Consider the following 24,745-nt stretch of genomic DNA (forward strand, 5'->3'; position numbering starts at 1 on the left):
GGTTTTGGAGCAGAGCAGCTATCTACTTGCCCGAGAGCCCAGCTGATGCGAGAGCCCACGGACGCTGCCCCTCCCCTTTGACGCACTGAGAGAGACGCTGTCTTTTCTCCTGCCGAGAAATCCAGCTCCGGTGTTTCCAGATACCTTCGCAGGTTACTGGGATATCGAGTCCTGAGAGAGAGATACAAGACCTCCTGCTTTCTATTACCCAGGTACGGAACTGACTAAACCCTTCAAGAGAATTCTTGAGTCAGATTCTTGGCAAAACAAACTTAACTTAAACTGCTACTTACTTACTCCTTCCCACGTATTAGGCTTAGGTCAGGTACACCGGGGTAGGGTTTATTTAGAAGCACCTGTTGAGTTTGTTAGTCAATGTATATATGTATGTATATATTTTATCTATTTTAAAGTATCATATTGCTAAGAAACCATATCAATGCTTTTACAGTATTATTTTATAATCCTCCTTTTACTGTACGCACTTTACTTAACTATGAGTATTGCAATTGTGGCAATTCATTTCTCTCGCATGAGAAAGAAGACTGCTCAATAAATTACACCTTTTATTGAAAACGCCCGTCTCTCTTTTCTCTGCACTCTGGTGAAACTAAGTATGCACACTTGACTGAGTGAAATAGCTGTCTTTTGTTTTCACATGACTCTAGATATACACTCTCATTCTGGGGGAGCAAAGTTGTCATGTTTTATGGTTGTCAGAAGCTAATCCCATCTTGTCTATCCGGGGAGGTTAAACTCCTCGTTTATTTGAGAAAGTTTCTAGTGACCTCTGAGCTAGCTGGCAAACCTTAAGTCTAATATAGTCAGTAGAGACCTAGATGACCTCAGTCCTACGTCTATACTGCTGTCTATATTATTCCAATGCGCAGAGCCTATTGGGAATATAGGAACTACACTACATGGCGCTTGGTAAGGCGATAAATCTAACGCAAAACGTTAGAGTAACTCAGTCGTGCTTTTTCACACAGACCCTTTTTCCCGTAAATACTCCAAAAGACGTCTGGAGTGGGTAAAAGGTTAAAATCCGCCAGAACTTAGTAGGAAGAGATTTCTATGTATAGTTTTTGGTTTAGTCAACGTTGAAGGATACAGTGTTCCAAAAGATTGTGCACCTAATCTTTGTTTCCTTGAAACTTGATCTGCAACGAAAACCTTTCTGTCAGTAAAATGGGAGAAAGTGATGACGAAAGGGAGGCAGCTAGAATAGCAGCTCAACTCCTAGCGGATGACACAAGTCTCCAACAAAATGACCCGGATGCTATACTCATTCCGGTCAACATGCGAAAAACTATAACTATTAAACTTATAGAAAACGACTGACACCAAGAGGTGGTACAGTCATATTCGTAATTGAGGCACACGAATATCGGCAGACAGAGGTATTCTATTCATGGATAAACTTTCCAGCAGCAAACGCTGTCACACACGACTTCCACTATTACAAAATAGAGGAACCTCCGGAAGAGTACACTCCTTACGAGGAGGTGGAAATCCCATTAAAATACCAAGAGCACCTGCTCTGGTTTAAAGGCGCCCTGAAACATAATAATCACATCACCAGGCTCGGTCCACTAGGTAGACCAGGAGCGACGTGGCCGGTTCTAGTCAGCTACACACTACATCCAGACATAGAAAAAATGTCAGATCGGGAACTTTTAGCCCTGCTAAAAATACTGATTAAAATACATAGACAATTAGTCCAATATGTAATGCGGACTTCAACAGTCCAACCAGCTATTAACATTCCACAGCTGACCCCTCATCAGGGGAACACAAACAAAATTACACCACAGAACATACAATCACGTCTTGGTAAAGTACCCGCAAAATGGGAACAAATTCTATTCTGGTTAGCACAAAAAATCACTCAAATAGAGGCAGTATTTCCGGATACTACCCCTACTAAGAAACACAGAATTCTGACTATCTGCCTTCCAATGGGGATCGCACCACATGTGGAGGACTGTGACACTTGGGGCACAGTCTTTGCTTCCATCTACACAAAAACACATGGTGTTCCGTCTATGGCGATAATACCAGATGTGCTACGACAGATTCAAAATGAATACGGTCCAGAACCTGCTTTAACTCTGGGTATGAAATTACTGAAAGACTTCAAGCAGGTCTCGGCTATTTTATTAGCCAACATAAAAGGAGAAGCAGCATCTGTGGCGATCCGCCAGAAATTGAAAGAAACAGATATAGCAGACCAACCAATTGAACTTGCCAGAATCATAGAAAAATACTATGAAGAACTAGGTAGAGATAGTTTGGGTGGGAAACCGGTAAAACCCCAACTAACTGAAAATCCTGAAAAGATATTTATTAAAAATAATCTAAACACTCCAAAAAAGAGCTGGGATGGAAATAAACAATCCACTCCCAAAGAAAAAAGATTCCAGTCCAGAGGAAGGTCTCCTCGACGGAGAGAAAGATCTCCAAGCCAAGGACACAAGTCTCCCCAGAGGGAGCCCTCTGAGAAAAGATACAACCTTAGAAATAGGGATAATTTGAAGAAACCTGATAGATATCAAGATATTGATACACGTCCCTCTCTATCTTTTCAGACTTCCTCGCAGAAATCGGAAAGAAGAGGACGGTCAGAACACAGGGAAGAGCACGTCAAGTCCAAAGACAAGGAACCTGCTCAAAGTAAAAAATTACAATTTCCAAGAAAGAAGGTAGCCAGTATTAAAATAATTAAACATGCCGAGGATACTGAGGACACAGCTGAAAAACGGAGAATGGGCCCAGACAATGCTAGACAGCGCAGCAGAAGTGACAATAGCTCGCAAGATCCTGATGAATCTTCTGGAGACAGTGGACATGAATGAATACATTCAGGTGGAAACTGCAGATACCAGAGTTAGCGAACCTCATAAAATATACGAAATAACATTACGTATAGAGGGAGATAAGACTAGAAAAGTAAGGGGTCTATTTTGGGATAACCTTTCGAAAGGCTATGACATCCTTTTAGCTGAGAAAGACTGGCCACCAGAGTTTCAGGGAGTGCCCTCATGGCGAAGAAATGATTATGCCTGCCTTCTCAAATCATATTCCAATTCATGGAAAATATACATATGCAAGAAAATGGGCAGTAGCCCAAGCTCCTGCATTATATAAAAATCATGTAGGATGGGATGAGGACTCTCCTACTCACAAAATCCAGTTAAAATGTCAACCTACTGCACAAAGACATTACCCAATTAAGCAAGAAGCTAAAAAACAAGTCAGGGAGATCTTAGATCAACTTGAATACCAGGGGGTGATTGAAACATGCACCTCACAAATTAACAATCCTTTGTTTCCTGTCTCCAAGCCAGACGATTCATATCGTCTAGTTTTGGACTACAGACACCTTAACTCATGTTGCAAAACTTTTGCAGTACAAAATTCACACAGTGCATCACTAATGAATAACATCGTGCGCAAAAAATACAAAACAACATTAGACATCTCTAATGGATTCTTTTGTCAAAACATTGCACCTGAAAGCAGGTATTTGACCGCTTTCTCAATAATGGGTTTGCAGAAAATTTCTGTCGACTCCCACAGGGATTCAAGAATAGCCCAGGATTATTCTCAGCAAGAGTAACAGAGTTACTACAAATATATGATGATGAGGCATTATCTTATGTCGATGACATCTATCTCACAGATGATGACCTGGATACTCACTTGAAAAGAGTGAACACCATAATACTTGGGTTCGAAGCCGAGGGTTACAAATTCAACTTTAAAAAGTCACGAATTCCCCATCTAACAGTCCTGTTTTTAGGATATGAATTATCAAGTGAAGGCAAAAGCCTAGCAGACAATTTCTTAGAGAAATGCGCTGTACTCCAAGCACCAAAAACGCTGAAGAACTTACAATCAATACTAGGTTTCCTGAATTTCGGAAGAACTTACATTCTAAATTATGCAGAGAGGGTTAAACCTCTCTATGAACTAATAAAACCTGATTTTAAACCAATCAATTGGACTAAAAAACACAGAAATTTTGAGATCATTGCAAACAGACATGTTGGCTAAAACAAAATTGCAAACTCGCGATAACACACGCAACCTTGTAATCAGAGTCATCCCAGGAAGATGCGGATTCACGTACCTGACCTCTAATGAGGGAGAAACGGTACCAATAGCTTACAAATCACATTTGTACACACAAGCTGAAAAATCATTCAGTCTTGCGGAAAACATTGTAAATGCGTTTCAAACAGCTGTAGCAAAAGAAAGAGCCCAAGCCGAAGGCAAAAGTATAACTGTTTTAACAGCAGAATCAGCCTTCGAGGCATTAACAAGTCCACGCAATTTAACTACCGTGGCATTAGATCCTAAATGGATACAATGGGAAAATTCTTTTGCTACAGAAAAAGTGAAATACTATTTTGACCCGAACATGAAAAAACTGAAAGACTTAACATATGAAGAAGAATATCCTCTGCCAATCAAAATTCTGCCTCTCGAACAGTACACATGTGTAATCTACATGGACAGATTTGCACAACATTACGATGTAGAGAAAAAATCCTACAACGCTGCGTGCGCGATTGTTAAAGGTCGCTGGCGCTGTGGTAAATTCAGACCACAAATCACAAAAACTGAATCACTGAGAAAATGTTCGGCTCAGCGAGCTAAAATAAGATCTTTGAAGATGGCGCTTGAAAATGCCGTTCGCGAATTCCCGATGCTAATAGTGTGCGATTCGCATTACTGCGTCAAGTCTTACAATAATGACATGCAGAACTGGGTTCTAAACGGTTACAAAGATGACACAGGTGCCACAATAAAGCATAAACGGCTTTGGGAACAGGTAGTTCTTTTACAGAAAGAACTACAAAAAACTCACGTGATACATTCACTGAGTCATCAGCGTGATGGCGTTCACGTTGCAGGGAATTCATTGGCTGACACAGCCACAGCGGAAGCAACTAATCCGGCTTCCGTAGCCACAAAAAAGCGTTCAGAAAAATACATAGACGGGAAACCATGCTGGCGGTAAAAAACGTCCTCAAAAGGCGACTGTGCAGCACTACCCGTGAACTATCTACTCAATTATACATACATAATCGATGCAAACTCCGTTCCTTTTGCTTGAATCCCTGGAGTGGGGGGATAGAGTAATTCCAAACACGAACAGGAGAGTCTTTTTAATAGCAGACGCACACATGGGATTGGGTCTAAGGCACCTAAAGATCAAGGAATCTCTGAAAGATTTACAATCGGAATACTGGTGATGAGCCTGCAACATTACAAATTTGCAATGAGCTGTCCGAACTGCAACAGAGATCGCAGCGGCGAACCGACCGGAGTATTGCCGTGTCCCTTCTTGTAGTTAGCATAAGGCTATCTACACGCAAAATCCAGCGACCCATTAATATTTTTTAAGACTAGATTCACTTAAAATACAGACACCAGCGCTTGGCTGACGCCAGAACTGTTATAAAAAATTTGCGAGTCTATATCGGCACATACGCAATTGTCATGCTACATTCTGACCAGGGTCCTGCTTCTAGCTCTCGAGCTTATAAGGAGGCCATGACCAGCATGGGCATTGCATTGCGGTACTCTTGTCCCTTCCATCCTGAGGGAAATGGGATTGCGGAAAGAAAAAACCGAGACATAAAGCAATCTATAACGGCAAGGGTATTAGGTTCGGGTGATGTGTGGGTCCAACATTTAACAAGTGTCCAACGTAGTCTTAATAATCTGCCAAGAAATTCTCTAAAAGGTTTCAGTCCGTACGAACTATTGTTCGGGACTAGAATGCATATTCAGGACCTTGATAGTCAGACTTCAGTGGTAGAAGAAAAATGCTTTGATATCAAAGATCGTTTGGCTATTTTACAGGACTTAAATGAAACAAGAAAAGGCCTGAGCAACGTAAAGTTAAAACAGCAGCCAACAGCCACTGAACATAAACCACCTGTCCCAGCAAGGCCTGTCTGGATTCCAAAGATTGGGGATCTGGTCAGAGAGAAGATCGCGGTGAAGAAGGAATTTGGGCCTTCTTACAGAAAAGCAGTACCTGTCTTAGCTGTCAGCGGAACAAGATCAGTTGTACTACCGCCCATTGCTGGTAAAAAGGAGAACCGAGTTTTATCCATCAACCTGGTAAACCACAATCGCAGAATACCAAAATTTGCTACAATACAAGAGGTTCAAACTGAGAGACTAATCACATTTGATAAACCTGCAGTGAATAAAAAAGGACTATCCAACAAAGCCATGGAACTTATGCCTCTTAAAAACCAAATTACAACAGTTCGTCAAGAAACATCTGTCTACAACGATGTAGCCTCAGACTATGCTAATGAAACAAACAGAATTCCAAAAGCAAATGAAAATCCGGAAGCGATTCCAACAATTGACAGAACTGCATCTGGCTACTTCATCAATTTCGATTACTTTTCTGAGGATCCAAGCGAACCTGAAGAAACGCCAACAACAAAAACTTTGAAAGACAAATTAACTGAACTCTATCATCAACTCGAAGAAACCTATCTGATTTCTCAATGGATTGAATTTTGGATTGTGTTAGGTGTACTTTTCCTCCTGCTTTGGCTCATCATGGTTCTTTGTTTGGGAAAATTCATTGAGGGAAAATACAGTACAATGGACACAGCAAGTCAGAACATCAACTTGGTCCTAAAGCCACACAAGTCATCTCACATCGAGAAAAGAGAACTATCATCAGTGAATGTCACAGCCAATCCAATACCCGGTGGGGTAGCTTGGGAAAAAACTGATTACGAAATCTATGGCCCGGTCGAGCTCTTGAAATATCCACACCAATTTAAGGTTTCATTAAGTGACTTTCTAAAACCGAGCACATTCTCTGATGATTGGGACTTTGAAAGTATTAATGATATGATGTCAGATTTAGTAATGTCAGCACAATTTACAGAACATGATTACTTACAGGGTTCATCTAAGTATGAAGAAATGTACTGCTACAATCACTTTGCACACCATTATTTGCATAAATCTGCTCAGCCTAGAAATGTTTTAAATTATAATCAATGGGAACATTGTGCAACTCCACCAAAAGGTAGTTCGAAAACATTTTATGAGAAATTCCCATACTTCTCAGGGTTCAACACAAGTGAAGCAGAAACGTTTTATTTCAAACTGTTAAATAAGACCGGGATGAAAACAATGCTGACAAACACTAAATTAATCTATTCGGAAACATTTTATGAAAAAATGACTACATTTGGTTTTGATTTTTGGAAGAACAACATTGAAACAAAAACCATCTGGGGTACCAAAGATTGGCAGGTCCAAGGTTTAGAATCATTATTTAGAGCCTGCATGATCCCAGAACAAATTATATTCTTGAATGACACAATTCAACAGACGACCTGTCTTGGCCTAGCCAAAATTAAAGACTTAAACAAACCGTCTATTCCAAAGCCAACACCTGACAGTAATAGCACTACAGATGTTGAGATAGACATATCCCATATTTTTAACCAAAACAGAACACATCCTGATTGGAAAAAATGGTTGATCTGGCCCACAGACACAAATAACTGTCAAGATAGATTCCTGAACAAAATACAGGGGTTCAAATTGACCAGGCCAGACCCTAGATACTCCCAGAGACAACATCCAGGGATAGTTACAACATACAGTGTAGGAAAACTCTGCCTCGAATGGCTACAGAAATCCACACTGGCAGAAATTAAGGAACACTTGACTTTACTTAAAGACGGTGCTGACTTGCGTGATTTCATAATGGGACGACGCAAACAGCGTCAAAAAAGTTTCATAGCGGCCGGTATATATGCTGCATACAACGAAGCTTGGAAAGAAACACAAATTGAAACAGCAGAAAAAATACGAGAAATTGATCGTGTTAATTTGGAAAAATCACTTTCTGTTGTGGACAATGGGTTAATGACTCTGTCCTCCAGAATATATTCACTGGACAGTATTGTATCATCTGCTATTGATATAATAGAGCAGGACTTACTAATGTTACAACATGGTCAGTCCCAATTACGTTCTATTGTACAGCTTGGCTGGACGTTGCAAAATCTGCGTTCAGGCTACGTACCATGGCGTTTAATCAACACAACGTCATTATTCTCTATCTTTAACCTTACTGATAAACAAATCAGTTTGGCACAAAAAGGAGCAGACTATACGATTCTGAGCATTGAAAAACTTGAGAGATTACCATTGACAATGTTAGAAAGACCTGTCATTGAATGGATAATACACGTGATAATAACAATTCCGATAACGACTTTCCAATTTAAATACTGTCAAGAATATATACCAGCGGGCCAGTATGAAAGGTTGGGTAAAGGGTACATTAAGTCATCATGGAAATTGCCTTACACAAACACGTTATAGTGAAAAGAAAAAGAATGTATTTCTTAGTGGTAACAATTGTAAACGATCACTAAGCGGTATACTTCTGTGTCAAGGTATTAAACCCAGATCTTTTGACTGGGTGTGAGTGTTTGATTGATTCAGATGCTCCGTCCATCACCACCCCCTTTTGTACCGCTTTTGGCCGCCATAAGTGTGGCAGGGTATGCTCAGACGTGAGTCCCTTGCTCACTTTGCCACTGGATTCAAGCAAGCCGGGCTGAAGACGCCTGGAATGCCAGAAACCGCTCCTGGGAAGCTTGTTTCCGGTCCAGGGAAGACATGGCTTGGCAGTTCGGGCTGGACTGTTCCCATGAGGCACAGGGTCAGACTGATTTGCATATAGCCATGTCTGAACTGGGGTGGCAGAGTGGGCTAAAGAACGGTGATGGATTAAACCCAGATCTTTTGACTGGGTGAGAGTGTTTGATTGATTCAGATGCTCCGTCCATCACCACCCCCTTTTGTACCGCTTTTGGCCGCCATAAGTGTGGCAGGGTATGCTCAGACGTGAGTCCCTTGCTCACTTTGCCACTGGATTCAAGCAAGCCGGGCTGAAGACGGCGGGAATGCCAGAAACTGGTCCTCGGAAGCTTGTTTCCGGTCCAGGGAAGACATGGCTTGGCAGTTCGGGCTGGACTGTTCCCATGAGGCACAGAGTCAGACTGATTTGCATATAGCCATGTCTGAACTGGGGTGGCAGAGTGGGCTAACGAACGGTGATGGATTAAACCCAGATCTTTTGACTGGGTGTGAGTGTTTGATTGATTCAGATGCTCCGTCCATCACCACCCCCTTTTGTACCGCTTTTGGCCGCCATAAGTGTGGCAGGGTATGCTCAGACGAGATTCAAGCCAGCTGGGCTGAAGACGGCTGGAATGCCAGAAACCGGACCTCGGAAGCTTGTTTCCGGTCCAGGGAAGACATGGCTTGGCAGCTTTCTATTACCCAGGTACGGAACTGACTAAACCCTTAAAGAGAATTCTTGAGTCAGATTCTTGGCAAAACCAACTTAACTTAAACTGCTACTTACTTACTCCTTCCCACGTTTTAGGCTTAGGTCAGGTACACCGGGATAGGCGTATTTAGAAGCACCAGTTGAGTACGTTAGTCAATGTATATATGTATGTATATATTTTATCTATTTTAAATTCCCATATGGCTAAGAAACCATATCAATGCATTTACAGTATTTTATAATCCTCCTTTTACTGTACGCACTTTACTTTACTATGAGTATTGCAATTGTGGCAATTCATTTCTCTCGCATGAGAAAGAAGACTGCTCAATAAATTACACCTTTTATTGAAAACGCCCATCTCTCTTTTCTCTGCACTCTGGTGAAACTAAGTATGCACACTTGACTGAGTGAAATAGTTGTCTTTTGTTTTCACACGACTCTAGAGATACACTCTCATTCTGGGGGAGCAAAGTTGTCATGTTTTATGGTTGTCAGAAACTAATCCCTTCTTGTCTATCCAGGGAGGTTAAACTCCTCCTCGTTTATTCGAGAAAGTTTCTAGTGACCTCTGAGCTAGCTGTCAAACCTTAAGTCTAATATAGTCAGTAGAGACCTAGATGACCTCAGTCCTACGTCTATACTGCTGTCTATATTATTCCAATGCGCAGAGCCTATTGGGAATATAGGAACTACACTACAGAGGCCTTGAACGTCCTACAGTGGCAGTCAGGACTAACTGACTGAGGTGCTTCAGCCGGTAGCCGCCTCTTCGGAGCCCCTGCCGCTGTTCAATCAGGCCCTTACTGAGATCCTTCTGGGCACTTGGTCCAAGCCCAGCACAGGGGCTCCTGTGGACAGGATGATTGCCTGTGGACAGGATGATTGCCTGATGCCACCGCCTGGCCCCGGGTGACCCAACTTACCGCTCCCAACACCCTACCTCCGAGAGCTTGGGGTCCAAGCCTCAGCATCCAAAGGCGTGTTCCCTTCTGCTCCCCCAGATAGGGACTCCATGAAGCTAGACCATCTTGGGAAGATGTTTCCAGCTAAGGACTGTGGTCGGTGAATATTGCATGTCTCTTGGGCAGGTACACCCATTCTGTGTGGGACACGGTTGCACAAGTGCTGCTACAGTGCCCGGAGGAGGCCCAGGCCGTGTTCTCCGGTGCGGGTGCAGAGGGTGGTGACAAAGCTAAGTTCGCCCTACATCAGTATCTATGAGGTGCTATGCCTGGCTGAGGTCCACTGGCTTCTCCGGGATGTCCTATCAACCCTTTTGGACATGCCCTTTGAAGGCCGTCGCCTCTTTGGCGACAAGGCGGACAATGCGATTGATCGCTTCAAGGACTTTAGAGCTACGGCCAGATCCTTAGGCCTCGCTGCCACTACTCGCCCCCTTCAGTCTGCCTTTCACCCCTTTCATTGCTACGGAAGGGGTTCCCCACCACGTTCCACCCAGGGCTGCAGGCCGGCACAAGCCACCCAGCCTCTGCGCGGCTGGGGGCGTGGTTCTGGGAGCCAGCATGTGGGCCAGTCCACCTATGCTCCCTCTGTAACAGCCTCCAAACCTTCCTAGTCCGACCTTTCAAGGCCAGCAGTTGCCGGTGGGTGGCAGGGTCTGCCATCACCTCCCTCTCTGGCACAAGATCACGTCAGACAGGTAGGTTTTGCTGATAGTCTGAAGGGGCTACTCGCTCCCCTCCCCTTCCCTTCAAGACTACCTCTCCCTCCCCTTCAAGACTACCTCTCCCTCTCCTTCAAGACTACCTCTCCCTCTCCTTCAAGACTACCTCTCCCTCCATGCCACCAACACTCCGTTGCATGTTGGAGGATAACTTAGCCCTTCTCCATCAGAAAGTTACAGCTCTTTTGGCCAAATGAGCTATCGAGCGAGTCCCTGTCCCAGAAGTAGCTTGTGTTTGTTACTCCCACTACTTCCTGGTACCCAAGAAGGGCAAAGGCCTGCATCCTATCTTGGATATCGGGAACGTCAACCGTTTCCTCCGGAAGGCAGAGTTCAAAATGTTGACATTAGCTCAGGTCCTGTCTGCCCTCGACCATGGAGGCTGGATGGTAACGTTGGACTTGCCGGATGCTTATTTCCACATCCCCTTCCTACCAGCCCACAGGCGTTGCCTATGGTTAACGGTAGGCCACAAGCATTTTCAGTTTACTGTGCTCCCCTTTGGCCTACCAGCTCCCCTCGGGTGTTCACGAAAGTGACAGTGGTCGCAGCTGATCTGCGCAGATCAGGGGTTCCATTCTTCCCCTTATCTCGACGACTGGCTGTTGAAGGCTGGGTCGCCCCAGGCTGTTGTCTCCTGCCTCCAGACAACAACGGACCTCCTGCACTCGCTGGGGTTCACTATCAACGTGCCAAAGTCGCATCTGATTCCTTCTCAGAACCTCCTTTTCATCTGAGCAGTTCTGGATAGAGCGCAGTTTTGGGCCTATCCTCCTGAGCAGCGAGTCTGGGATATTCGGGCTATGATACCGATGTTTCAGCCTCTATCCCAGATCTCGGTGAGAATGACCCTGAGGCTGCCGTGCCTCATGGCCTCCTGTATCCTGCTGGTGCATCGGCCAGATGGCATATGTGGGCTCGGCAGTGGGACCTGAAGTTCCAGTAGTGCAGCATCAGTGTAATGTTCCAGATGTCGTTCAGATCTCGGAGCGCACTGCACACCAATTGCAGTGGTGGCTTAAGCACAAGGATTGGGTCAACAGCATATCCTGCTCCCTTCCCCAACCAGACCCGACAGATGCATGACTTCTGGAATGGGGCGGCAACATGGGAGAGGCGGCGATCCGAGGCCTCCGGTCTCTGGCAGAGTCTGGGCTCCACATCAATCTTCTGGAGCTTCGGGCGATTCGTCTTGCACTGAAGGCATTCCTTCCTTCTGTCAATGGAAGGGTTGTGCAGGTGTTCACGGACAGCAACACTGCCATTTGGTACTGCAACAAATAGGGCAGGGTGGGGTCGTGGATCCTGTGTCAAGATGCTCTCCACCTTTGGACGTTGCTGGAACATCAGGACATGTCTCTGGTGGTTTACCACCTGGCAGGTTCTCTGAAAATCAGGGCGGATAAACTCAGCCGCAGGTGCATGATGGATCATGAATGGCGTCTTCACTCGGAGGTGGTGCAAGGTCTCTTTCAGCAGTGAGGAGAGTCTTGGTTAGATCTATTTGCCACCGACGAGAACATGCAATGTCAGCAGTTCTGCATGTGGGAATTTCCAAGGCTGCACTCACTCGGCTACGCTTTTCGTTGCGAGTGGAGTTCCGGTCTTCTATACGCCTTTCCGTCTATACCACTTCCGCCCAGAGTGCTGAAGATCAATCGCGACCGGACCAAAGTCATTCTTGTTGCTCCGGACTGGGCCCGAAGAGTCTAGTATCCCGAGCTTTTGAAAATGACCATCAACCCTCGATCAGACTGCCCCTTTGGGATGATATTCCTTCGCAGCAGCAGGGATGGTCATTCACCCGAACCTGTCCAGCCTTCACCTCCTTGCGTGGAGATTGAGCGGCGCCGGTTGACAACTTTTGACCTTCCTCCCGAAGTCTGTAATATTATCTTGGCATCCATCAACTGAAACAGTATACGCCTTTAGTTGGAACAAATTTGTGACATGGTGCACAGCAAAGGCTGTGGATCCTCTGTCTGCCCCTCTTTCTGAGGTTCTTCTCTCCATTAGTTCTTTTGCCCAGCTGGGCTCTGCTCTGGGCACCCTTAAAGGTTGCCTTTTGGCCATTTCGGCCTTTCTTCCCCTTCCTGATCAGCTTTCTCTTTTCAAGTTCCCTATTGTAAATAGGTTTCTTAAGGGCATTGCTCACCTCTTTCCTCCTATTCCTTTCATAATGCCCCGGTGGGACTTGAATCTGGTCTTAACTTACCTTATGTGTGCTCCTTTCGAGCCACTACATAATTGTCCTCACAGACTTTTGACCTTAAAGACTGCCTTTCTGGTTGCCTTCACTAATGCTTGCAGGGTGAGTTAGCTTCAGGCTCTATCCTCTAAACCTCCTTTCCTTGCTGTCCATCCAGACAAGGTTGTCCTTCGAACTAGACCTTTTTTCCCCAAAGTGGTTACCTCTTTCCACATTGGACAGACCTTCACTTTGCCCACTTTCTTCCCGCCCCGTATCCTTCCAAGGAGGAGGCGTGACTCCACCGCCTGGATCCAAAACGTGCGTTATTGTTTTATTTGTATCACAATTCTGGGTGGACGATCAACACTTTGTTGGTTATGCTGGTGCCAAGTAAGGTCGGGCCATGCAAAAACAGACCTTCTCTCGATGGGTCGTCCTTTGCATTAAGATCTGTTTCTCCTTGGTGAAAAAGGAGCTTCCGGTAGGACTGCGCACCCATTCCACCTGGGCGACCGTAGCCACTACTTTTTTTTTTTTGTTTTTGGGAGTTTTATATAGCGCGAACTAGAACCGAACCGAATCAGTTATCAGAGCGCTTTACATAGCACCAGTTACACACTTTCATTTATTTTTTTTTTTAGGCACGGGGAGATTGAGTGATTTGCCCAGAATCACAGGGGGTTATTGGCGTCTATACCGAGACTCGAACCCAGATCCCCAGGTCCGAGGTCGAGCGCCTTAGCCGTTAGGCCAACCCCTCTCCCCTCTTTGGGGAGTGGAGTCCCCCTCGTTGATATCTGCCAGGAAGCAACGTGGGCACCTCTGCACACGTTCACTAAATATTACTTCCTGGATAGTCAAGTCCGGAGAGACGGCTCCTTTGGCAGTTCAGTTCTCCAGGACTTTTTGGTGTGAACTTAGTTTGCAGACCCACCTCCAGGGTAGGTATTGCCGGGGTATCTATTCTAAAGTAAGTAATCTATAACTAAAATTCTTTCAGATGAACAAGTTACTTACCTTCGGTAACAATATATCTGTAAGAGACATATATTGATTATGGATTCCTTACCGCCCCACCTATCCTCCCCGTTTTACGAACTGACTTATAGAGTAAGGGACTTCCTTTCAGGGCCCTAGTTTTGTGCAACAATGGTCAGTGTCTTGCATGGCTCTGCGCTTCTGGCGTGAAATGTCGTGTAAAAGAACTGATGTCAGCGTGCTTGCGCGGCATCTAAGTAAATACAGCAGTCGACGACGCCTCCTACTGACTTGCAGGGGTACTATTGAGACAAAATTTTCCGGATCTAGTCTGACACCTGGGGCTAATTCTAAATTAAGGAATCTAGAACTAATATATGTCTCTTACCGATATATTGTAGCCAAAGGTAAGTAACTTGTTCGTTGGAGTTGCTGGTGTAGGCAGGTTAGCGTTGAAACAGGCGGTTAGGGCTTGGGCCTAAGCAGTTTGTGTCGTCTTCTTGTTGAGTTAGCACAGCTCTTAGTTTCTTCTTTTTTCCTCAAATCTGAGGAGGCAAGGTTCAGGGTTGTCCTTAAATACTACATGTATTGGTGTTAAATGGATGTGCAGGTTGGGACCAATGCGTTTTTTCCTTGGGGGCCGGTACACCTCCTATTATGCCACACTCCAGTGGGAAGGGGGCATGGGGCTCTCCCTTATTGGCTGGGTTCCCTCATCTTCAAGATGGAGAGGACTGAGATATGTACTTCACCTCGCCTCCCCAACCTCAGGGTTGGCAAAGGTGGGCACACCTCTCCTCCTAACTTGGTTTTCACGCCAATTCTCCTGCCCAAAGTGGGAGTCGGAGCCAGTGGGAGCCAGGTTCTGGTGGCATCAAAAGGTAGGGACAGCTTACGAAGGCAGCAGGCCTTTGAAGCTTCCCCTACCTTGACTTGGCACTTTTTTGGGGAAGAGGCATGACACCTCTGCCCAAGAAGGGCTTTGTTTATGGACCCCGAAAATGGAGGCCCTCTACTCTGAGGTCCAGAAACCTGGCTGGTGGTGGCATATGGTGGGTATCCACTCAGGAACCACGCCAGACCTGGTCGTATTTCAGGGGGCGTATCTAAGAGGCCCTCTGAGTGAATTTTACATTAACTCTCACACTAACATCAGTGTGGGTTTATTGTGCTGAAAAGTTTCCTACCAAACTTCATGGGTTTCAGTAAAGCCATTGTGGAGCTGTGGAGTTTCTAATGACCAACTCCCAGACCATATACTCTTTATGGCTTTAGTGCACTTGACATTGTTTAAGAATGGACTTAGACACTGTATGTGTACAGGGCTCATGCCACTGTACCGTTACCTGTTGGCTTATGCACTCTGTAAGAGGGGGGACTTACCTAGGCCCCAGACAGTGGGTTGCAGGCATGGCATACCGCAATGTGTGCCATGTCAACTCTTCACTTCTGTTTGCACACAAACACTCTGCCTGCAATGACAGTGTGTGGGTGTTTATGTTCAGGGCCTCAAAGAGTGGTATAATAGGTGCTGCAGCCCTTATAGGCATTCCCTGGTCACAGTGCCCTTGTTAGCCATGGTACCTTTTAAAAAGGCGATAACCTGTGGCCAGAGATGTGCCAATTGTGGTTACAAAGGTACAGTTTTGGGAAAGAACACAGGTCCTTGGAACCTGATTGGCAGGAACCCAAAGCACATCTAGTCAAGTTGCATCAGATGTCGGGCAAAAAGTGGGGGGCAACCATGCAAAAAGGAGCACTTTCCTACTGAAACTTAACCGTCTTGACCGCAAATGTGCGTTGTCTTTTTATCTTGATCATAACTAAGACTTCCGGGTAGTTGATCAAATCTTCATTGGTTATGTGGGCACCAAAAAAGGACGGGCTAAGTAAAAAGGGATCATCTCTTGATGGGTTGTCCTCTGCATTAAAATATACTATGCATTGGTTAAAAAGGAACCTCTTGTGGGGTTGCGTGCTCACTCCACTAGAGCTACTGTGGCAACAACTGTGTTAGCACAAAAAGTCCCACTCCTTGATATCTGTCAGGTAGCGATGTGGGCATCCCTGCACATGTTTACCAGGCACTACTGCCTGGACACCCAAGTCCGAAGGGACAGGTACTTTGCCTGTTGTGTCCTCCAGAACTTCTGGTGTGATCTTGGTTCTCAGACCCTCCTCCGGGAATGGTATTGCTGGGTATCTATTCTAAGCTAACAACTAAAAGTGTCTATCAGAGGAACAAATTACTTACCTTTGGTGCCGATTTGATAGGGGCTTCTCTACAGGGCCTTGCTTGGACAAGCCCAGTGGTCAGTGCCTCAGTGTCTTTCATGGCTCTGTGCTGCTAGCGTCGAAGTAGTGCTAAGAACTGACCGTAGCATGGGCGGCGTCTATATAGGTCCTGCTGGCCCATTCCAGCACCCAAGACGGCGGCGACAGACGCAGAGCTGACCAATGCCACCTACAGACACGCAGAGGTACTGCTACTTAAGTCTCTGGGATGCAGATGGACTCCTGGGGAAAACTGTAAGGTAAAGAATTTACAACTAATATGTCTCTACCAGATACATTGTTACCAAAAGTAAGTAGCTTGTTCTTTGTTGCTTTCTTAAACTAATGTTAGAGGGCCATTTTTGCATTTCTGTAGCATTTTCATTCTGGTAACAAATCTAACCTTCTCTTTAACAGTCGCAATTCAGTACTTTTCCAGTTTGACACTTTTACTGTTTCTGAGCTGAATCAAGGATTGTAGCTAAAGTGTTCAACAGGTGGTCTAAAAGCCTATGTGATGTTAGTATGGCAGTTCGAAATGTATCCCATAAGTAACAGAGAGAGGTTACATACAGAGATAATGAAATGTTCCAGAATTCTAACCTGATGTCTTGAAATAATGCTAAATAGCATGCCATGGTATGCAAGGTGCTATGCAGAAAACCCATTTTATAGTAATGTACAGTAATTAATCATTGTTCAGTGATTTGAAATAGTTCCATTATGTCTTTCTTTAATATTAATTGTCAGTTTTGGATCCCCTCATTTCAGAGGCTAATTTAAGAAATGTCAGATTTCTTTTTATTTAAGCTAGTTGCCTTGTTTTCCCTAAGAATACCTTCATAAAAGGGAATAACACAAAACCTTAAGAGGATCTACTGTTAGGGGTAAGATTATAATGTAGTTTCTCCCGATAACTTTGTTTCTACACCATGTAGGTATCTGTATGAAAGAATTGATGGAAGAGTCAGAGGAAACCTGCGACAGGCTGCTATAGATCGCTTTAGTAAACCTGACTCCGATCGGTTTGTGTTCCTTCTGTGTACCAGAGCTGGAGGGCTGGGGATCAATTTGACTGCAGCAGATACTTGCATTATTTTTGACTCTGACTGGAATCCACAAAATGACCTGCAGGTAAACATGCAGCAATATGTTAGTTATAGGTTTGTGAAAAGTTGTTTATATTTGTTTTTTAGAACTAGAACCATTGCACTTCATTGTTCACTTAATTGAAGTAAGTATTTTCACTATAACTCATTGGTCTGAGTCTGACTTATGCAGTTTGACTTAACACAGTTTGATCCTTTACCCATTACTTTCGAGTACCATGGGGTAAGGTAAGGAATGCCTTAATTTATGTTTAGTCAAATGAAAAAGTGCAGCTAAATATGTCAACTTTGTTAACTTTGCCAGACATTTTAGTTCTTTGAATCTCAACCTTTACAAATTGCTACTCGAATACTAATCTTACCGTCACCCAGCGAGAATAGCTGACATTCCATCTCCCATTGGAGAGTGGGTTCTGCTATAGAATGTGTGTGCGAATCGGATGTGGGGACCACACTGAATCTGTGCAGTGGACGTCTGTTCATCAAGGTACGACAGACTCTGGGCACCTGGATTGCATCTGCAACATTGTATCAAGGTTGATGTTTGCAACTAAAGTAAAATAATCCTTAGTTGCTTTTTTCTTCGTGTAATTAAAGGGTGACATAGTTTCTCAATGGTATATACTTACATTGAAAGTTCTAATGGCCTTATAAACTACAGCAGCTCTGCCAGCTGCTTTAAAACCTTTTTCCAGAGATTGCTTTGTGAACAGACGAAATGTTTAAAATGTTATTCGCGTGTGAAAAATATTTTTCAAAGCTTTACTCATTGAGCGCTTATCAAGTTCAAAATGTTGATCCTCCCTGCTATGTAACCCACGGAAGGCACACAGGATGCACTTCATGAGTTTTTGAGGGCTGCAAATCGGAATATAAATGATTCGTATATAGAAGCTACTTTACTTAGTAATCCACATTTTGTTCACCTTTTGCCAAGTAATTGAGCCAAGACCATGATTTATTCTTGCACCACTTAAAAGTTTGAAAAGTGGTCCAGTGAAACTATTGCTAGCTCAGCATCAATCAGAATGCCCGATATTTGAAATAAAGAATGCTTTCAGACCAGTAATATAAAATTAGTGGTATTGTTACACCCGATTTGTAAACCCTATGTCAGGGCAAGTGCAATCTGATAGATACTCATTTTATTTATTTTGTTTATAAAGCGCAAATACTCACCTGGAAGGGATATCACAGCTCTAGAAAGCTCGTTATATTCCAGCTGTGAGAACTGAAAATTTGGGTTTGGCTCAACTGCTGACATACATTAATCTTTAAAAAGCCAATGTTCGAGGCATATGAGCTGCAGAATTCATAGTTTTGCATAGATAGCCATCTGGTGTTGGGCTCGTATGCTTGCACTTTGTTGTTGTCTTTGAAGACGTCTTTGTAGTCACGAGATAGATGACTCCTCCCTTGGACAATAGTGCGCATGGGCATCGACTCCATCCTTAGATTTTGTTTTGCGCCATCGGGTACAGATGTAACTTCAGCTCTCCGGTTCGATACCGTGTTTCCAAACCTCTTCGATGTGCAAAAATCACAAATCTACAGTATTGTTTTGTTCGCGTGCCTCGACGCGATAACTCTAGAATCCCCCGGTTACGGTCGTCGACGCGGGCCGCTGGCCTATCGCCACCATTCGGGCCTATGGCTAATGGAAAGGTCTCCATTTAAAAAATGCCCCCAGTGTGGAGCTAAATTTCCACACAGCGACCATCACAAGGTCTGCAACCTTTGTCGCTCGCCTGAACATGAAGCAAACATTGCCAGACCTGCGCCTCTTTTTGATCCAAGAAAGCTATCCGTGATCGCCGGGCTCGACGACACGTCATGGCACAACGATCAGCACCGATGCCAGAAGATATCTTCAATGAAGGCCTCGACGTCCCAGAGGCAGAGGATTGAGAGGAGCTCTACATTGTATCCCAGGCGGATGAAGACGACTCTGATGGCCACATCACTCCAGGTCAACGAGCGAGTACAACTGCCCCTGACCCTACCCCACCCAAAAAGAAGGGTCCGGTCAAAACTTCGTCTGAAGGCCTTAGTCGAGACCTAAAGAACACTTTAGAAGCCATGCCCCGGGCCCGGCTCTGAAGACAAAAGAAAAGCCTTCCGGCGGCTCGGGACTGAGCAAGCCGCACATCAGTGTCCCAAAAGCACAGTTGGTACCGAAAACAGGAACATGTCCCGCCTTCGTTAAAAAGACCTCAGCGCCAAGTACTTCGGCACCGAAAAACCAAAAGGCCTCGGAACCGAAGACACCTCAAACCTTGGAATCCGAAAAACATATCTGATTGGACACCGAAGCCAAAGGACATAAAACCCCTTCAAAGGCTCCACACAAACCACGTCGCGAACCCCAAAAATTGGTGCCGAAAGCACACGCCGAGGAGGAACTGCTACTACCAGATCCCATCGATCCAAAACAGTAAATTCTGCATGTGGACCCTAAAACAGGCCATATTATCAGTACCCCCTCGAACAAAAGAAAATTCGACACCCCACACATTCCTGAGGTGCCTGTGAAGAAAAAAGACTGCAGCTTCACCATTTAGACCCTCCTCTCCTGTTCTTCCTACTGAGCCTTTCTCCCCTCCAAAGTCTCCTATACTTCCTCCATACTCCCCACCACAGGTTGATGATGACCTAAGGGGTGGTGGTGGAAATAATGACCCCTTCAATGATCCTGATGATGACACTGACATACTACAGGACACATGGGATGACTACAGTCACCCTGTAGATCCTCCAGACCTTCCTGATCCAGAGGCATTCCCAACCAGACCATATCCCCCAGATCACAATAATGGTTTTAGTCAGCTCATTGATAAGGCTGCCCAATATCATGGCGTGCAAATGCATTCAGACCCCACAGAGGAGGACTTCCTGGTGGACACTTTTGCACTTTCACAAAGGACAGTACAAACATTACCCATGCTTAAAGATGTCATTAAACATGCTCCCCACATCTTCAAGGACCCCGTGAGGACCAGGATTCTCAATCCTCTGGTTGATAAAATATATAAACCGGCCCCTAATGATCCCACCTACATTGAAGGTCAACTCCCCTTAGATTCCCTAGTAGTGGCCAATGCTAGGAAGCGGGCCAACTCCTAATCCTCCGGTGATGTCCCACCTCCAGACAGAGTCAAAACTGCTAGACGCTTCCGGCAAACGAATTCCCTCTCAAGCAGCTAATCACTGGAGGATAGCTAATGCACAAGCATTACTTGCCAGATACGATAGGGCTCACTACGACGAGCTTGAGAGCCTAATGCAGCATTTGCCTAACCTATACAAGGCTAAAGCCAATAATTTGATTCAGCAGGGCAAGTTAATAACAAACGCATCCATTAAATGTGTTCTCGATGCAGCAGACACTGCATCTAGATCAATCAACACTAGTGTGTTACTGCGAAGACATGCATGGTTGCGCATTTCTGGCTTCAAACAAGACGTGCAAACTACTAACCTTAATCAGCTGTTCAATCAGAAAAAACTTTTTGGCCCATCTGTAGACACAACATTAGAGAATTTGTGCATTGGTGCATTACAGTCTCCGTCTACGTGAGGCTCCTTTCGTCGCTCCTTTTATAGGGGTGCATCCAAAAACATCAGTACAGATACTGCTTCCTCCTTCTACAAAAGTCCCACACAAACATCCCCCAACAAGGGATATTTCAGAGATTGGGTACAGGAGAAATAACAAAGGGAGAGGCTGAGGTAACAATACTCGCACCTCCCCCACTAACAAACAGTGAATTCCCTCCAGTCCATTCCACTACGGTCGGAGGGAGACTCTTACAGTTCCTACCTCTCTGGAATTCCATCACTACAGACAAGTGGGAAAGACAAATTATCCAGTATGGTTACTGCCTGGAACATACTGCAACTCCCACCAACATACCGCCCAAACAGCCTCCAATGTCCACAGAACATCTAACACTCCTCAAACAGGAAGTTCCCTCACTGCTTCAAAATCATGCAATAGAACAATTCCCCTAGGGCATCAAGGGACAGGAGTTTACTCCCTATATTTTTGAATCCCCAAAAAGGACGGTACTCTCAGACCAATACTGGACCTTAGACCTCTCAACTACATACAGTCAGATCACTTTTATATGATCACTCTTCAACAAGTCCTTCCACTACTTCAACAAGGCGACTTCCTTGCAACATTACATCTCAAGGACACCTACTTCCTTATTGCCATACACCCTGCTCACAGGAAATATCTGCGATTCATAGTGGACGGCCAGCACTATCAGTTCAAGGTTCTCCCATTCGGGGTAACCACAGCACCCAGGGTCTTCACATGTCTTGTTGTGGTAGCTGCACACTTGCGAAGAGAGCAAATCCATGTGTTTCCATACCTGGACGACTGGCTAATAAAAGCCAAGTCACACAGTCAGTGTGTTCATCACACTCACCAAACAATTGTACTGCTACACCACTTGGGGTTCACAATCAACCACACCAAGTCACACCTACAGCTCTCCTACCTACATCAGTATCTAGGGGCCACCATAGACACTTCCAAATCTCTAGCATACCCCAATCCAGCCAGGATAGCAAGTATGCAAACCCTCATCACAAAATTTCAACCACAACACTACCTACCAGCTCGAGTGTTTATGCAGCTCATAGAAATTATGGCTTCTTGCATTTTCATAGTACCTCACACGACTTCAGATGCGCCTCTTACAAGAATGCTTAGTCCGTCAGTGGAATCCGGCTCAAGGTCAACTTACAGATCTGGTGTTGGTGGACAGCCACACACATCGCTGTCTGCCGTGGTGGAACACACAAAACCTTTCTAAAGGGCGGCCGTTCCTAGAGCTAATTCCACAGATAGTGCTAACAGCGGACGCATCACTCACCGGCTGGGGAGCCCATCTCTTAAACCATACAATTCAGGGCAAGCCCCACATCAATCACCTAGAATTACTAGCAATTTTTCTAGCGTTAAAGTTGTTCCAAGCACATCTTCTCAACAAAACTGTCCTAGTCCGCACGGACAATATGACAGCAATGTATTACATACAAAAACAAGGAGGAACACACTCGTTGCAGCTGTCTCAGCGAGCACAAAGTATATGGCGATGGGCCATTCCACAAAATATATATCTTCTGGCAGAACATCTTCCTAGAGTGCACAATCAGAATGCGGATCTGCTCAGTCGTCAGACACAGCAGATCCACGAATGGGAACTTCATCCTCAAGTTCTTCACAGTGGGGCTACCCAGCCATAGATCTGTTCGCCACACGCAAACGCAAAATGCCCAACCTTCGCCGCCAAGTTTCCACACCCGTTGTCCAAGGGCAATGCGATATGGATGAACTGGTCAGGCAGATTTGCATACACTTTTCTGCCACTCCCACTCTTTCCACTAGTAGTACACAAGCTCAAGCAACAGTCTCTCAAAATGATCCTAGTTGCTCCCACATGGGCACGGCAGCCATGGTTCACAACACTCCTCAAACTCTCAGTAGTTCCACACCAAAAATTACATCTCACCCCTACAGTGCTAATGCAGAACCATGGTGAGATAAGGCACTCTGATCCATCACAACTGAATCTAGCGATCTGGCTCCTGAAGTCCTAGAGTTTGGTTACCTTAACCTCCCACCGGACTGTATGAACATTATCAAAGAAGCCAGACACCCTACTACTAGAGCATGCTATGCAGCCAAATGGAAACATTTCATCATTTACTGCAATCACAACAACATTGATCCACTAATTCAATTCAGAACATCATTTGCTATTTGCTGCATCTACAAAGATGTAATCTAGCTTACTCATCCATAAGATCACATCTGGCTGCCCTTGCCGCCTACCTACAAAACAGACAAGTGTCATTGTTCAGAGTACCTGCTATCAAAGCTTTTATGGAAGGCCTTAAAAGGATAATTCCTTCCACACTGCCACCCTCTCCAGTGTGGAATCTAAACATCGTACTTACTAGGCTCACGGGTCCCCCATTTGAACCTTTACACAAATGCGAACTGCAGTTCTGTTGTGGGGCTTCTGCTCATGCACAGAACTATGCACAGGAAACCAGGACCTCAGTGAATTGTGGTGTACCAAAAAACTCACCTCAATACCCAGAACCCCTAACCGACTAGCATCCGTGTCTGCTTAGCTCTCCGTCCTACAGTGCAGCTACCATTGATTAGACAACCCAGAACATGCGACTTACGGTACTCTCAGGAATGGTGGAAATCAAGAACACTTTCGTTTTTATTCTCATACCAGTCCACAACGTGAGTAATCAGAGACATGGAAAAGTTTAAAATGTATATTTTAACGACCTGCTCCAAGATGCAGTATTTTATCTAACATAAGCAGGCATATAATTAGAAATAATACGATCAGCATTGTTACAACTCCATAAAACACAAAGGGAGAAATCATGTTATAATAGTGGAAACAGGTCATATAGCGCCTTGTGAACCACCCTCCCCTGCTAGGAACTAGGTTTTATAATAATAGAAGGTCTCTTAGACTTAAATGGGGAACCCCATACCTCCAAGATCAGCAGAGGTGAATCACATCTCAGGATCAGCAAAGCTCTCTGTGTCTGGAAAAGGTTGTCTTCCAAGTGCCCAAACCTTGCATGCAGTGCAATATTAAAGGCACTAGAATTTCAGTTGGCTGCAGCTGTGTCCGTATTGGATCTACTCTAGAGCGTGGGCCGCTCAACCTGAATAGCAGCCTACATTGTTATGTTGACCTTAAAGGCTTCTGCACGCAGTGTACAGACTAAGGTCGTGTTGTAAGTCTAGGGATGTGCAAAACAGACCGTTCTCATGCTAAAGAAACTTAAGCAGTTTAACTTACAACAACATTTACAAGTAGTATTGTGTGCAAAAGCTGCAAAGTGGTAAAATGGCGTATAACTTCTTATAAACCTATGCTAACATAGCAATGTGTGGCAGCAGGGCCCTGCCTTCACTACACCCTCCCCTGATCGGACCAACGACAAGAAGGGAAGCAAATAAGGAATGCAGAGTTCAAGTTCAAGTGAGACAGAACGAAGTACATAATTTGCCAAACTTGTGATTTGGAAGTGATAAGTTTGAATTGGCAAGGAAAAAGTTAAAAACCAGGAAGGGGCGGTAGGCTCTCCGT

The 24,745-nt window shown here is 44.8% G+C and overlaps 1 protein-coding gene across 2 annotated transcripts in view; it reads left to right on the forward strand.

The window, feature by feature from the left end:
- Positions 1–24,745, forward strand: part of CHD9 (chromodomain helicase DNA binding protein 9) — a 2,123,706-nt gene that overhangs the window by 924,957 nt on the left and 1,174,004 nt on the right. For both annotated transcript variants that reach the window (XM_078670246.1, XM_078670247.1), the window contains exon 19: positions 17,433–17,628. In XM_078670246.1, coding sequence (XP_078526372.1) covers positions 17,433–17,628 — 196 coding nt within the window. The remainder of the gene's footprint in view (positions 1–17,432; positions 17,629–24,745) is intronic.

The sequence above is a fragment of the Lissotriton helveticus genome, chromosome 12 (genome assembly GCF_964261635.1).
Source record: "Lissotriton helveticus chromosome 12, aLisHel1.1, whole genome shotgun sequence".
NCBI classification, from domain to species: domain Eukaryota; kingdom Metazoa; phylum Chordata; class Amphibia; order Caudata; family Salamandridae; genus Lissotriton; species Lissotriton helveticus.